This window comes from Sinohyriopsis cumingii, chromosome 2, assembly GCF_028554795.1.
Source record: "Sinohyriopsis cumingii isolate HCF-2022 chromosome 2, ASM2855479v2, whole genome shotgun sequence".
NCBI classification, from domain to species: domain Eukaryota; kingdom Metazoa; phylum Mollusca; class Bivalvia; order Unionida; family Unionidae; genus Sinohyriopsis; species Sinohyriopsis cumingii.
Window position 1 is genome coordinate 121583415 of NC_142962.1, and position 15303 is coordinate 121598717.

General features: G+C 32.9%; 1 protein-coding gene across 2 annotated transcripts in view; it reads right to left on the bottom strand.

The window, feature by feature from the left end:
* LOC149805718 (clathrin heavy chain linker domain-containing protein 1-like) overlaps nucleotides 1-15303 on the bottom strand; it is a 51159-nt gene that overhangs the window by 12354 nt on the left and 23502 nt on the right. For both annotated transcript variants that reach the window (XM_089950395.1, XM_089950394.1), the window contains exons 6-7: nucleotides 8475-8916; nucleotides 2915-3089 (exon numbers count right to left, since the gene is read on the bottom strand). In XM_089950395.1, the coding sequence (XP_089806521.1) occupies nucleotides 2915-3089; nucleotides 8475-8916 (617 nt within the window). The remainder of the gene's footprint in view (nucleotides 1-2914; nucleotides 3090-8474; nucleotides 8917-15303) is intronic.

A 15303-nucleotide genomic window follows, 5' to 3' on the forward strand; every position in this document is an offset into this window, starting at 1 on the left:
ATTGTTCATTTGATGCTTATAATGCAAAAAGCAATTGCCATAACTGTTTTAGGACATTGTTCATTTGATGCTTATAATGCAAAAAGCAATGGCCATAACTGTTTTAGGACATTGTTCATTTGATGCTTAAAATGCAAAAAGCAATGGCTGAACTGTTTTAGGACATTGTTCATTTGATGCTTAAAATGCAAAAAGTAATGGCCATAACCGTTTTAGGACATTGTTCATTTGATGCTTATAATGCAAAAAGCAATGGCCATAACTGTTTTAGGACATTCTTCATTTGATGCTTATAATGCAAAAAGCAATAACTGGAGCTGTTTTAGGACATTGTTCATTTGATGCTTAAAATGCACAAAGCAATTGCCATAACTGTTTTAGGACATTGTTCATTTGATGCTTAAAATGCACAAAGCAATGGCCATAACCGTTTTAGGACATTGTTCATTTGATGCTTAAAATGCAAAAAGCAATAGCCATAACTGTTTTAGGACATTGTTCATTTGATGCTTAAAATGCAAAAAGCAATGGCCATAACTGTTTTAGGACATTGTTCATTTGATGCTTAAAATGCACAAAGCAATAACTGGAGCTGTTTTAGGACATTGTTCATTTGATGCTTAAAATGCAAAAAGCAATAGCCATAACTGTTTTAGGACATTGTTCATTTGATGCTTAAAATGCAAAAAGCAATGGCCATAACTGTTTTAGGACATTGTTCATTTGATGCTTAAAATGCAAAAAGCAATAACTGGAACTGTTTTAGGACATTGTTCATTTGATGCTTAAAATGCAAAAAGCAACTGCCATAACCGTTTTAGGACATTGTTCATTTGATGCTTATAATGCAAAAAGCAATAGCCATAACTGCTTTAGGACATTGTTCATTTGATGCTTATAATGCAAAAAGCAATGGCTAGAACTGTTTTAGGACATTGTTCATTTGATGCTTAAAATGCAAAAAGCAATAGCCATAACTGTTTTAGGACATTGTTCATTTGATGCTTAAAATGCAAAAAGCAATGGCCATAACAGTTTTAGGACATTGTTCATTTGATGCTTATAATGCAAAAAGCAATTGCCATAACTGTTTTAGGACATTGTTCATTTGATGCTTATAATGCAAAAAGCAATGGCTAGAACTGTTTTAGGACATTGTTCATTTGATGCTTAAAATGCAAAAAGCAATGGCTAGAACTGTTTTAGGACATTGTTCATTTGATGCTTATAATGCAAAAAACAATGGCTAGAACTGCTTCAGGACATTGTTCATTTGATGCTTAAAATGCAAAAAGCAATAGCTAGAACTGTTTTAGGACACTGTTCATTTGATGCTTAAAATGCAAAAAGCAATGGCTAGAATTGTTTTAGGTGGAAAAATTTCAACATCCAGTGAAACTTTATTTGGAACACTCAAACACATTTAAATGATAGAGTCAAATATAACAAATCAGACACCATGTACAAAGTACATAACCAATCAGACACCATGTACAAAGTTCATAACAAATCAGACACCATGTACAAAGTTCGTAACCAATCAGACACCATGTACAAAGTTCATAACAAATCAGACACCATGTAGAAAGTTCATAACCAATCAGATGCCATGTACAAAGTTCATAACAAATCAGACACCATGTAGAAAGTTCATAAAAAATCAGACACCATGTACAAAGTTCATAACAACGTGGCACCAGATTATCTGAATACTTTTACTCCAGTCTCAGACATTCATCACTGAATCTTAAGCTCTTTAAATATAAATTAACAAAGTTTCCAAAAACACAAAGCTAAAATGTTTAAAAGGAATTTTAATATAATATGCTGGTTTAATAATGAATAACATAATGATATAAAATTATGTACAACTCATGCTGGCTGTAAATACAAATGTACAACATTCTTATAACTTCATATATTTTTTTTTACAAATCTGTTGTATCATTGCCTCAAATCTGTCATAATACAGGTATCCACTGACATATGTGATTTCAACTTAAACAAATTTAGAGTAAACATGATTTCATATGAATTTTTTTAATAATTTAATTGTTTTTAGTGAAGAGTAAAAATAATGAAATTATTTGTCTAAAATGAAAAAAAGTAGGAGTTGTTGCTGGCATAAACGAATGGTATTAAAGTTAACTGAATTACATGTTTTTCAATGAAAATTAAAGGCACTGAAACCAAAAATTTCAAGTTAAACAATTTTGAGGTATATGATCATTCTTGGGGATGCGTCTATTACATTCTTATTTTATGTAGTTCATGCATTTTTTTGTATATGACTTTTGTGAATACAGGTACATTTGAATGTATCATAAAACTATGTAAAAGGAGCCTTTGCCTCCACATTCCATTGAGAAAAAATAAATTCTATTATTATTATTATTATTCCATGCTATAGGCTGCTGGCTGCTCATGGCATATTGTTTTATTCAGAGTTTTTATAAATATTATATTTATTCAGCAGAAATAAAAGATTCAACTTGTCACAGCTGTCATGTGATAAAACATGTTTCCAAGGTTAACTATATTATAGCTTGGCTAATAAACCAGCATTGCATATTAGGGAAATAAATAATACTGTGGAATTTTATAATTATATTCACTTTTAGCAATCAAATTGAACGGTGATCAGAGATTACCTCATCATAAGTAATATGGGTATGTCCCAGCAAAGAACCGAATCAGGAAGATAAAACTGTTCTGTGTAAGACAAAAGGTCAGTTCTCTTGTCTACAAGGGCATATCATATGAGAAGGTGCATACAGGTGGATATCAGATTTACTGATACCTTGCAAAGCAGTTTTGTTCTGTCTTTGGCTACATGTTATATGCTTAGCAAATGGGATCTGACTTACTGCTGCCTGTCCAAACTCACCCCAAAACCTGGCAGGGCTTGATTTACCTGTCTTGTGTAATCCAGTGGGACAGAAGGTCAATTCTGTTCTCTTTGAGGGCACATTCCACACACTCTGCAGAAAGGTGAGCATTAGGTTTACTGCTGCCTGTCCCTGCTGATGACATCAAGGCATCACAGAAGGATAGCAAGGGGGAGCGCCCATTTACTCTCTTCTTCACATCTGGAATGAAACAGAGAAATTTCCACAGAGAAATTTTGGCCATTCAATTTCTTTGTTTATACTAAAAGTAACAAATGAGTTTAAAATAAGTATTGAACTACATCTGGTTATACTGAGTGCAATCAATGCAAGTACATGTAACTGTCTTTGCTCCATGTACCTATTTGGTTGCAGTTATTTGTATGATAATGTTTGTACACTGAAATGCAATCATTATTTTATATAGTCTTTTAAATCTGGCCATCAAAACACTGAATTATGCAGTAATTTCTATGATATTTCATTTTTAAAACCCATCTATTTCCATATAAATATTTTTGACTGTGAATAATCTCTCAACTTATACCATAAAGTTTGTAATGTGAATAATCTTTGAACTTATACAATAAATTTTGTAATGAACTGTTCAAGCCCAAAGATACTCAATGCTTTTATATTTTTGTCGTTATTGAAATGAAATAACATTTGTTCTGCATCTCAATCAAAAGAAATATACACTTTTATCAAGTCTATTTTTTGAACATGGTTATACACCACTCCCTTGATAACTTGCGCCATGATAACTCGTAACCGCTTATATCACAGGGTCAAGCATGGATCGCATTTTTTAAACCAGAAAATACCCCAAAAATTGATCCCTATTTGTTGAACTTGAACAAAATCGCAATCCAAATTGGTAAAGTAAACATTGATATAGATAGGACCTGGAAATTTTAATCAACATTATGAAATATCAAATTCAAAAATAGGTCATACAATTATTTTACATTTTCTTTCCAAACAATATGTACTTATATAAGTAAATTTTAGATGGTGATAGTTATACAGGTAAATTTTAGATGGTGAGAGTTATGTAAGTAAATTTTATATGGTGATACTTATGCATACTGGTAAAATTTTGATGGTGATAGTTATGTAGGTAGATTTTAGATGGTATATTTTATACAGGTAAATTTTAGATGATGATAGTTATATAGGATGTTTGATGATGATTGTTATACAGGTCAATTTTAGATTCTAAGAGAGGATATGTCTGAGAAACTGCCCCATAATACCTAAATCCAAAAAGTAAGTACTTCATTTTTCTACATTTTACTCAGTAGAATCAACATTTTCTTACTGGAATGACTGGTTTTTCTAAAGTCCCTGAAAATCACAAAAACTTTTTGGATCAAAAGGAACTTGGATGAATGGATTTAGGTTAGTGTGAATTCATTCATTTTTGTGGGTATACATTTTCATGGTTTTGCAGAGCATATTTTTGTCAATATTTATTTTTGTGGACTGGAGAAGGGCTACTATTGTTTGTAGAGATGACTTATGGGGGGTGGGGTGGCTGAGCCAGGCAGTCATCAGATGAATGCACAGTTATGAAGTTGCTAGGGGATTAACCTGAAAGCCTTTCATACATGCTAATTTTGTATTCTTTTACACCACACATCTGTTCTTACGCCCAGTGATTCCTCTGATGATTGTTCAATAAGTCTTTAAATCTGTGGTTTGTAGGAAGCATACAAACATTCAACTTAAGATATGTCAACATATCCACAAATGCCAAGAACAAAATCTGTTAATATTATTAGCCACCTATTGAAAGAAAAGAATAAAAACACCGTCATTCATTTAACAAGATTGACTGTACCTGATTTGTGTGGACCAAGAATTTCACAACTGCTGTACTTATTAAAAAACATTTCTAAATTATCTCAAACTAATATAACAATTTTTTTCTCCAGTTTTTGACTTGAAAAAAATACCTCCCTTTACGATACATTTTCTTATTTTATTGTTTAAAATTACAAATTGCTTAATGATCCTATTTATCTTCATTGCAAAATGGCAATTAAAATTGAATAAATGAACAATACGCTTCCTTTCAGCAATGTTTATAAAATTAATAAACAACAAATACCTAAAATGTTATAAATACATTTAAAAATATTCATCCACTTATAGATACACTGGAAAACCATATTAATAAAGAAACCTGCAAATTCACTATTACCTTATGTTAATTTAGAAGTTTGATGCCAGCGAAATGTTCTTAAGGAATCTGAACATAATATTCAAGTATTAATTGTATATTCTAATGCTTCCAATGACCAACTTTTACAAATGGAGTTTAAATCATTTTTTATGACAAAGATTTCAACATTTTAAAAAACTCGTTTTCTTCCTACATGAAAATTGTTTAGCATTTTCAAATTAGGCAATACTTTATAAATGCAAAGTTTTCAATGCCACATAAAATTCTGATCTTCATGGCTTATAACATGAAAAATGATTTGAATCAAATCACAACATAAAAACAAATACGTACTACAGACACTTACATAAAACTCAGAATCAATCACAAAACAAAACAATTGACCACGATTTGGCATCACATAATGGACTGGCAGAACAGAGTCTATGTTGCCCCTCTAATGATTAGTTCTAACAAATCAGTTTAGATGTGCTGGTGCATTATGCGATGGCAAATCCAGGCCTGGGTAGTTTACATTTGGCTCCAGCTATATATACAGCACTTTCTATAATAATAAAAACACACACACACACACAATTAAGCAACATGTAAAATTCCCATACAGCTGATGTAAGAAAAGCACATACAATAAGCCCACTGTTATGGAAACTGAAATGATCAAATGATTCCTGACCCAAACTTTGCATCACATTTTCTTATAAATACAGAATGGTGAGTGAGAAAATATGTTTGTCACCTGCTGTTCCCCATAAAGCCACCTGCATGAGAAGATGACCCAGATCTGGGTCAGTAAGACACCATCTGTAGAAATTTATTTCAATGCTGATGACTGCACATGTTTCAAGAGTTCTCTATTTTTTTAAAATATATTTTCATCAATATTTGATAGCACATCAGCATCACTTGCATACCATATATACTCTCCTATAGGTCACCTAAAACTACAAACAACAAAGATCCTGATCTGCCATAGCATAACGAACCTGCAGATCAAAGTCTATGTTGTATGTTCCACTGATTACTCTTAACAAACTGCACAGACTTAGATCTGCTGGTGCATTATGCAACTGCAGATATGGGTCTATGCAGTTTGCAGTTAGACTCATCTTATGAGCAAGTATATACGGTATACCAAAAAGGCCTCAATGCCAGAATGGTTTCTGACAAAGTTGGTAAAATTCTGTTTAGCATTTGTTTTTAGATAACGTTTATGGTTTTGTTTTAATAATGAGAGTAATAAATGATGACAGATTAGCATTGTTTTTATAAATCTGAAAGGCCTTCATGCTAGAATACTGTCAAATTTGGTCAAATTCTTGAAGTCACTTTGTAGAAGTTACACATAGTTTGATAAATCTGAAAGGCCTTCACACTAGAATGCTGTCAAATTTGGTCAATTTTTTGAGAGTTACATTTTCAGTTAAAGCAGATGTATATGATGATAAATGTATACAGCCCGTCAAGCCAGGATGTTTTCTGAGCACTTTGGAGAATTCATGTTAAGGTTTTAGCTATTTTTAGTAACTTTCCATGCTTCTTTTTAGCAGATATGAAACAAATGCACACACAAACTGAGGCAGTCCGGTGTTGAGTGTTTGATATTTGTAGTATAATATCATACAAGGTATGGAATAGGAATCATCTGAAATTCATTTTAGGCAAAGTGTCTTCAAAAAACGGCCATAACCAGCCTATATATCTGATGAAATATGATGATGAGTCATCAACTCAAAGCTTACATTTTGATATCAAAAGTTCTTACTGTGACCAACTCGTATCTGTGATTCGACGTCCTTAACTGTCATGCTGATATCAATATTTAATAATTTCAATTTGTAAAAATTTCCTTCTTATTTTAATAAATGAATTAAAGTGATAAAAATCAGATTCTGTGTCATCAATGATTTACAGCCAGTTACTGTTAGTTACTGTGAACTAGTCTCTGACACCAGACTGTGTTCTGATACTTTGTATTAACAATTATTGCCTGTACCAGTTATAACATTTAAAACAAGTCTGTTGTAAATCAAGAGAAGTCAAATATCACAATTATTGTTGTACATGGTAAATTTTGCACATCTTTAAATATCTTTTTTTTTTTAGATTTAGAAGGTAAGAAGAGTGGCTACATGAACCGTGGCAGTTTTCTGAAGTTTTCAGCAGTGAAATTGTAGTATAGATGAAAAGTAAGTACATCTACTGGAAATTTCTTTGACAAGAACTAGTCTGCTCATTTTTTAATGCACGAGCTTTTGGCCCCTAAAGTTTGCGATTTTAAACTTTAGAAATTTACATTATTTACCTGAAACCTTATAAAATGTTTTGAAGATTATCTGAGCATATGAACTAGTGTATGCACAAAAAAATTTGGATCCTTTAATTTGATCTGAGAGTTCCCACCTCAATGAGCCCTAAATTTGTCTGAAAATTATTATATGCAACAAAAATCTGTTTTAGGGATGCCCAATGGTGTGTCTCAATTTACAGATTTTTCATCATAAAAATATATTTCTTTTTTATAAGAAAAGATGTATCTCACACCAAGTGTTTTTTAGGATGAGTGAAAAGATACGGTTATGAATATTTTTCTAGCACTAGAAATCTACATAAATGTTTTAATTTTTTATAACTTAATTATGGACCTTACTATATTGGAACCAGTGCCTGGTTTCAATCATTGAAGACACCAAGAAAAATCTCATAAGACTGATTTGCATGCATAATTGTACAATTGATGTGAGCTGGGCACATTAATGTAAATTAATGTAGTGAATGGCATGATTAAAGTTTTTTAAAATGCATATTTACACAATTAAATCACTTGAAAGAAATGTTATATTTATATTCCTGATTGACATTGTTATCTCCCTTTATCATACTTTTTAACTCTGAACTTAATTGATGCCCATTAAATTTAAACAGGCATTTGCAAGCCATGTAGTTAGATAGGGAAATATACCTGCTATAAATTCCTCTCAGGAAATTTTATGTTGGAGGTCAGCAGTCATTGACATACAAGCATATTCATTTATTACATATAAGCGCAATGGATTATTGTGCATGCACATTTAATAGCTTCCTCTCACTTCCATCTGGCTGAGAAAAAACATGTAAATCGATACAAATAAGCAGCTTGGTGATGTTTATCCTGATTATTTTTCTTTTTAAATCATCATCTTTCTTTAATAGAATTGTTAATGTCTAGGTAATACTTCTGAGATTCAATTTTTGTAAACGACGATGCAGGCCTTCCAAGCATATTTTTCAAACTATGAAATTAATTAACCAGAAATTTAAAATTCTAAATACAAAGACTGTCAATTTATGGATCTAAAGCAGTAATTATTTCCTTTTATTATCCCCTGGTTATGTTTTAAATAAAAAACATATTTTTATACCTCGGAATTTAGCAAGGGTGGCTGAAGTTCTAAGAATTCCCTTTGGACTACTTGCAGCATGGATGGCAGCCTCATCATATTTTCCATCTTCAAACAATTCATTGAATTTTTCGATGTATTCCAGCATCATCTCTGCCTCTTTTTCTTTATTTGGATCATCATCCTCAAAAGTAGTGGATGCTGTAGCCTGGACTGGTGGTGACCCCTCTCGAGTGGGTCCCTCGCCTCCTTGATTTTGTTCTGCAGCAGCCTGATCTTTCTCTTGCTGGATTTTTAACATGCCACGAGCCTTAGCAAGGGAATAGATGACAGCATCACCTACAGTCTGGTGGGGTGGCTTGACTCTGTTGTATGACTGAGCTGCCTCTAGCGCCACCTTCAGTCTTAACCTCTTAGCTTTGTAGAATTGGCCTTGCCTCAATAGTTGATCCCTAAAACTGACCTGAAATTAAATATCTGGACATGCTCTTATGAAAACTTAAATTCTCCATGTTACTTTCTGTATCACTGTATAAATTGGTAAATAGTAGAATAAAACAGAACTAATTAGGACAATATTACGGCAGAGGTAACCAGTCTGGTAACTATCCAAATCATGTCTCATTTGATCTACCCAATTTCATATTGTGTCTGTTTATTTATTTGTTTAGAACTCATGGAAAATAAATAAATAACGAAAATTCTTAATATTTATGATCTTTTGTATTTTCTCAGGTTATTTCAGATATTTTTGGGAAACAGTCAAGGAGTTTGTCAATAAATGAAAGGTTTTAAAATTAAAGGAGTACCTTAAATTCAAAGAGTTTTAAAGGTTGTACAAATTATGGATGTATACTGTAGTTGCATGATAAGACAATGTCCACTTGGTGATTTGGGATGATCTGGATAATACTATGATCATTATGATGATCTTTATTATAGTGTGATTCTGGATATAATTAGTTATCCCTATCAACAAAATCGTACACGTGAACCTCCCACACAGGATGGTTTTTCTCCCGAGTTGAGGGGTATCTTTTTCCATTCCTCCTGTTAGTTACTGAAATCTCCTGCATATGCAAACTTATTAGTGAAATTTTGTATTTTGTCCTTTTCATAAATTGTGTTCCAGTGTAGTATATTTATGGTAATACTAACTGTGATCAGGTGACTGAACTGGTTTAAGCAGGGCAAGACAATGTAGCTGCCAGTTTCACTCTTTGATGTTGCTGCAGGGTTAATAGCATATTTCTTTCAAAATTTTCAAGAATTTCAAGGTCCCCTATGGACCCTGTTGTTGGCATGGTTGGCTGGTTTTATTGAAGTTTGTGGAGGTGGTTTGTACTATGTGTGAGCAGAAGAAATTCCAAATGTATTAAAGATGTTAACTGATCACTGCTGAGTTCTAAAGAGCTCAATCAACAATAAACATTACTTTGATTCTGCTTTGGAGCTTAAAGCAGTTGAGATGGATTAGAGTCTATACTATGTATGATCTGATGTAATTTGGACAGGATTCAAGATATTAATTGATGGTTGGATATTAACTGATGGTTGGATATTTATTGATTGTTGGATATTAACTGATGGTTGGATATTTATTGATGGTTGGATATTAACTGACGGTTGGATATTAATTGATGGTTGGATATTAACTGATGGTTGGATATTTATTGATCGTTGGATATTAGCTGATGGTTGGATATTAATTGATGGTTGGATACTAATTGATGGTTGGATACTAATTGATGGTTGGATACTAATTGATGGTTGGATATTAACTGATGGTTGGATTACTCAAGACCTCCAGTGGCATAAAACTAGGTCTGCTTGACTCTGGTGTTTAAAGTTTTTAAGTTGTCTAAGTGAGCCAGTATCAAAACCAAAATATCCAAGCAACCAAAATATCACATATTATTCAATGATGGCTGGAAATGCATTTTACTTCAAAGAGACATGAATATGGATTCAGTTCTTTCTGTAAAGCTGATTTTAAAATCTGTTATGGTGGCACAAATGCCATCACAAATCACACAGAAACCACATCACAAAAAGGACACTGACTGTGACAACAAATATGCCATCACTGAAATCCAAGTTCATATCTGCATCAAATTCGGATGTCAACTTTTATATATAGCCAAACATAATCTGCCATTTCCGGTAGCAGATGATTTTTCAGATCTAGTCAAAATAATGTTCCCTGGCTCAGAAATCACACAAAAGATTTAATGCAAATGGACAGAAGCTACTCAGTGATTATTTTATTGTTTATAAGAAATCATAATCTTAATAATAATAATAATAATAATAATAATAACAACAAAAATAACAATAATGATAACAACAACAATATTAATACTAACAAAAACAACAACAATAATAATAATAATAATAATAATAATAATAATAATTTCTTATATAAACTCTGTTGTGAGTGACATCTGCAGAACACATTCAGCAACCAAAACTTTTAGGCATAAAATGAGTATGCATTTTACACTACTATGAATAAATGCATTGCAAAAACTGATATAAACACCACTAAACTTGATTTAATAAGCATTAATAAAAACCAGACTAAAGTACATATTACAAACTGCCATTGCAATCTGTAATGCCTGGGATGAAATGTGTCTGTCTGCATCTGTAATGCTAGTAAATGATTCCTGTAATTGTTTTCTGGATTTTGATTGTCATAATTAAAGGGTGGTGATAGTTAAAATATCATGACAACAAAGGTATCTGCAAATAAGGCTTAACGTCACAAATGGTGTGATGGTATGACGTATGCATTTGTGCTTCATCTGAAGAATGTTACTGACATTAAAATGATAAATTAGACCCAGACTGTACCAATCCTGAGCAGTCCCAGCAGGCAGTCAACAATCTAAATCTACCCACAGGCAGGAAATGATTGAGGGCTTCCTGTTGGACTCTGCCATATTTTCCAACGCAGACATTTTTCATGATGAGGACCAGATCAATCAAGCAATGATCTCCTATGAAATGCTAAAATGCTTGAGGTACACATTATGTATATCTATAATATCTATAAATTTCATTCATTACTGCAAATTGCAGTGATTATCTTTAGTAGAAATTTTGTACATACATAGGTTCTATTTTAATGATATTACAAACATAAAACTGTATAGGATCTAAAAATAGATGCTTATGTATGTGTTTGAAGTTATTAATAAAAAATTTATTAGTAAATATGTTGATAAGTTTCAGGCTGTTTCCCATCAGAGTGTGTAGGTTAGGTGGGTTCATTGAAGAATTAAGTAACCGTTCCAGTAGCTTTAAATGGTTAAAGCATCCACCTTGGCTGTGAAAGGTCACGGGTTTGAACCCTGGCGAAGTCATACCAAAAACTTATAATAATAGTACTAGCAGCTGCCTCTCTTGGCGCCCCGCATTAAGAGGTTAGTGTTAGGATGGGTCAGCCTGATCTCAGGATAATGTGCCTGGGTGGGACATGATGCAACATGTCTGTGGCATGATGCCCCAGCGTTATACATCTCTATAAACTGACACACTACAGACATTATAACGATATGACTGAAAAGTGTTAAAGCTACGTTAAAAATCTAACTCAACCACACACACACACACACACACAGAAGAATTAAATTATTTCCCATTGGATGGGTTAGGTCACATCAAATGGTATTTTGAAATATTAGATTCAGTAGTAAGATCTGTCATGTGGGGTAAATTGTGACATATAGTTGTAATAGGCTCTTGAAGGTGTATTTAAGAAGAGAACTGTGCAATTAGTTCATTCCTATTTTGGATTAATTCCTATTTAGGATAATTATTTCATATGTTGAAATCAGTCTGCAGAAGTGTTTAATGTTGTTTTTAGATAATTTAAGAGGAGACATCTGGTGGGATTATTCACTGCAATTACAAATGCTCACTCAACCAGAACATTATTCTGGGACTATTGTGAATTACTCAAAGGAGCTCAGGACAATGCCATTGTGATAAGTACATTTCAGGATCTGAAATTCATTCAGAACATTTGATTTGTTTGGGCTAGAACTTTTTAGGATTATTTTGGATTGACTTCATAATATCGTAAGTTCCTCTTACATTTTCATTTTATAACTTTGATAATTAAATTATTTTGTTTTACAAAACTTGTTGGTTTTGCTACTTTATGTTACTTAGTTTATGACCATAGACAGAAATTGGGGGCTTATCCAGGATATCAATATCAGAAATATTTCAGAGAAATTGAATACCACAGAGTCATAACAGAAATTGGGGGCACATCAAGAATATGAATTTCAGAAATATTTCAGAGAAATTAGGGTTTCTTTTTCGAAATTTAAATTCATATTATTTCTGAAATATCTTTGTCCCTGCTCTTTTGATTTTCATAGTGAAACCAATAGCTTGCTTTCACAATTTCATCTAGGGTAGAGCATTTCCGTTTCCAATCTGCCCCAGAAAGGGCTTGAGTGGTTAAGGAAAGATGAGTTGCTGGAGTTTGCCAACCACTATTCTCTTTGAGATATAAAATCGTCTTAGTTTAAACAGGAAATTAAAAATAATTTGGTTTAATATTTGGTGGAAAAGGAACTTTTTAATGCAAATGCATTTGGATTAACTAGTAAGTCACAATCTGTCTCTTAAATGAAACTGAATGTAGTAAATTCTGTCTCTGAAATGGGGGCCCATGTTATGGACCAAATAAACATGTTCTAACAAGAACTGTAAAGTGCTGCCTGCAAAACAAGTATTTTTGCACTTCTGATTTCCAAAAAAAAGCAAAAAGCATGATTGATATTATAACAGTGAAGTTTTCAGTCCAATGTTTCCATCAATCTATCATGGCTTAACTAAATGTTCTCCATCAGTCTATCACAGTCATGAGGTCAGTTACTAAGCAGCCAAGCTTGTCAGAGGTCCTGACATTTAAGTCTGGTCATACGTGCATGAAACAGAAAAACTGACAATAACAGTTTTGACTTTGTTTCCCCCCATTAAAGTTTTGTCAAAACTAGTGGTTGGGTGGTGCAGTCAAGGATAACTGGTGGTTGGGTGGTGCAGTCAAGGATAACTAGTGGTTGGGTGGTGCAGTCAAGGATTGATTCAAGTGTGCTGAGAAGTGAAACAGAACATTTTGAGAATGACTGTCATTTTAATGGAGGAGGAGTGCAATAGTTTACGTTTATGAGGCAAATTACTAAGCAGCCTTGCAGGTCCAAACCTTTAAGTCTAATTGTATGTGCATCCAATTGAAACAGATGTACCAGCAGCAAGAGTTAGACTTTGCATCCCCATCCACTACATGAACAACACCTGCTTTTATGTTTGTTTGTTTTTGGATTTTAAATGTAACTTTAAATTTTTTTTGTCATATTGCTACAATGTCTGCATTGTGGGTATTCTAGCCATCATTATGTATATTTAATTTACATTGTGTGCTTAACTTTTATCCATGACTGTAAGTTGTAAACAGACTGTTTACATAGCTAACTTTTGTCCATCATTATAAGTTGTAAATAGAAATGTTTACATAGCATATGAGTCTGGAACATTCTACATAGTTTTGTTTACTATTAGACTTGAATTTTCCACTGGAATAATTCACATCTAGGTCAGGTGAAAATGGGTACTCTGGCAATGTATTCCATAATACAGTCTAATCAAATAACTATCTTGCATATTCCTCAATAGTAAAATTTTTTGACTGTGTTCATATTTGCTATGGAATAACCTCAATCTCCTTCATAGGTAAACACAATTCCCTTTGAAATGCTGATGTGAAAACACTGAAATTCATCTCTCATAATCTTCTTCACCCTTATTTTCTGAGTGTAAAAATGAGAAAGTTTTTAAAAGAATTTTTACATCCCTCTTTGTCCCTGTAGTTTGGAGTTGAATGAAAGACTATCTGGCACTCAAAGAAAGTCAGGAATCTGCTACCTTCAATGAAACATGTGAAGCAGCCAAATGTTAATTAACTAAAACTACTCCAACTGTAGTCCCTTATTATAAAACCCCTCAGTATAATACTTGTCTCTGCCACAACATGGGTATGACCATGAATTCCGTTTAATTGTTGAATCATGCTCTATCATTACTACATGTATTATTTCATTTAATTTTAGTTCTTTGCTAATGAGAATCAATCATAATATGAGTTCACATCATTAAATACTCATGAAAATGCTCTTCACCATTAATTACCTCCTTTTTATGTACTATTATGGCTGGCAGAATTGCTGTTTCATCTCTCAGAATAAGGTTCCCTCACTTATAACATGGTTGTATGGTTCCCAAGAATGTGTTATAAAGAAGAAGCACCGTACTAATGACTCTAAATGACATCCCATAATTCCCATGATTTCTGTTTTGTTTCACCTAAATCAAGCGATGGTGAGAGGTGTAACATATAACCCTTATGTTGTGACATCCCATAATTCCCCTAATTTCTCTTTTGTCTCACATATACGAGTCAATTGTGACACATGAATCACATAACCCTTATGGTGTGAAATCCCATAATTCTCATGATTTTCTTTTGTCTCACAATCATCAGCCAATGGTGAGACATATATCATGTAACCCTTATGGCGCAACATCCCATAATTTCCATGATTTCCTTTTGTCTCACAAATAACAGCCAATGGTGAGACATATATCATGTAACCTTCATGGTGCAACATCCCATTATTTCCATGATTTTCTTTCATTTTGCCTTCATCAGCTAATGGTGAGACATGTATTGCATAACCCTTATGGTGCGACATGCCATAATTTCCATGATTTCCCTTTCCTGTCTCACCTATATCAGCCAATGGTGAGATGTGTATTGTGGAAGGGGACAATA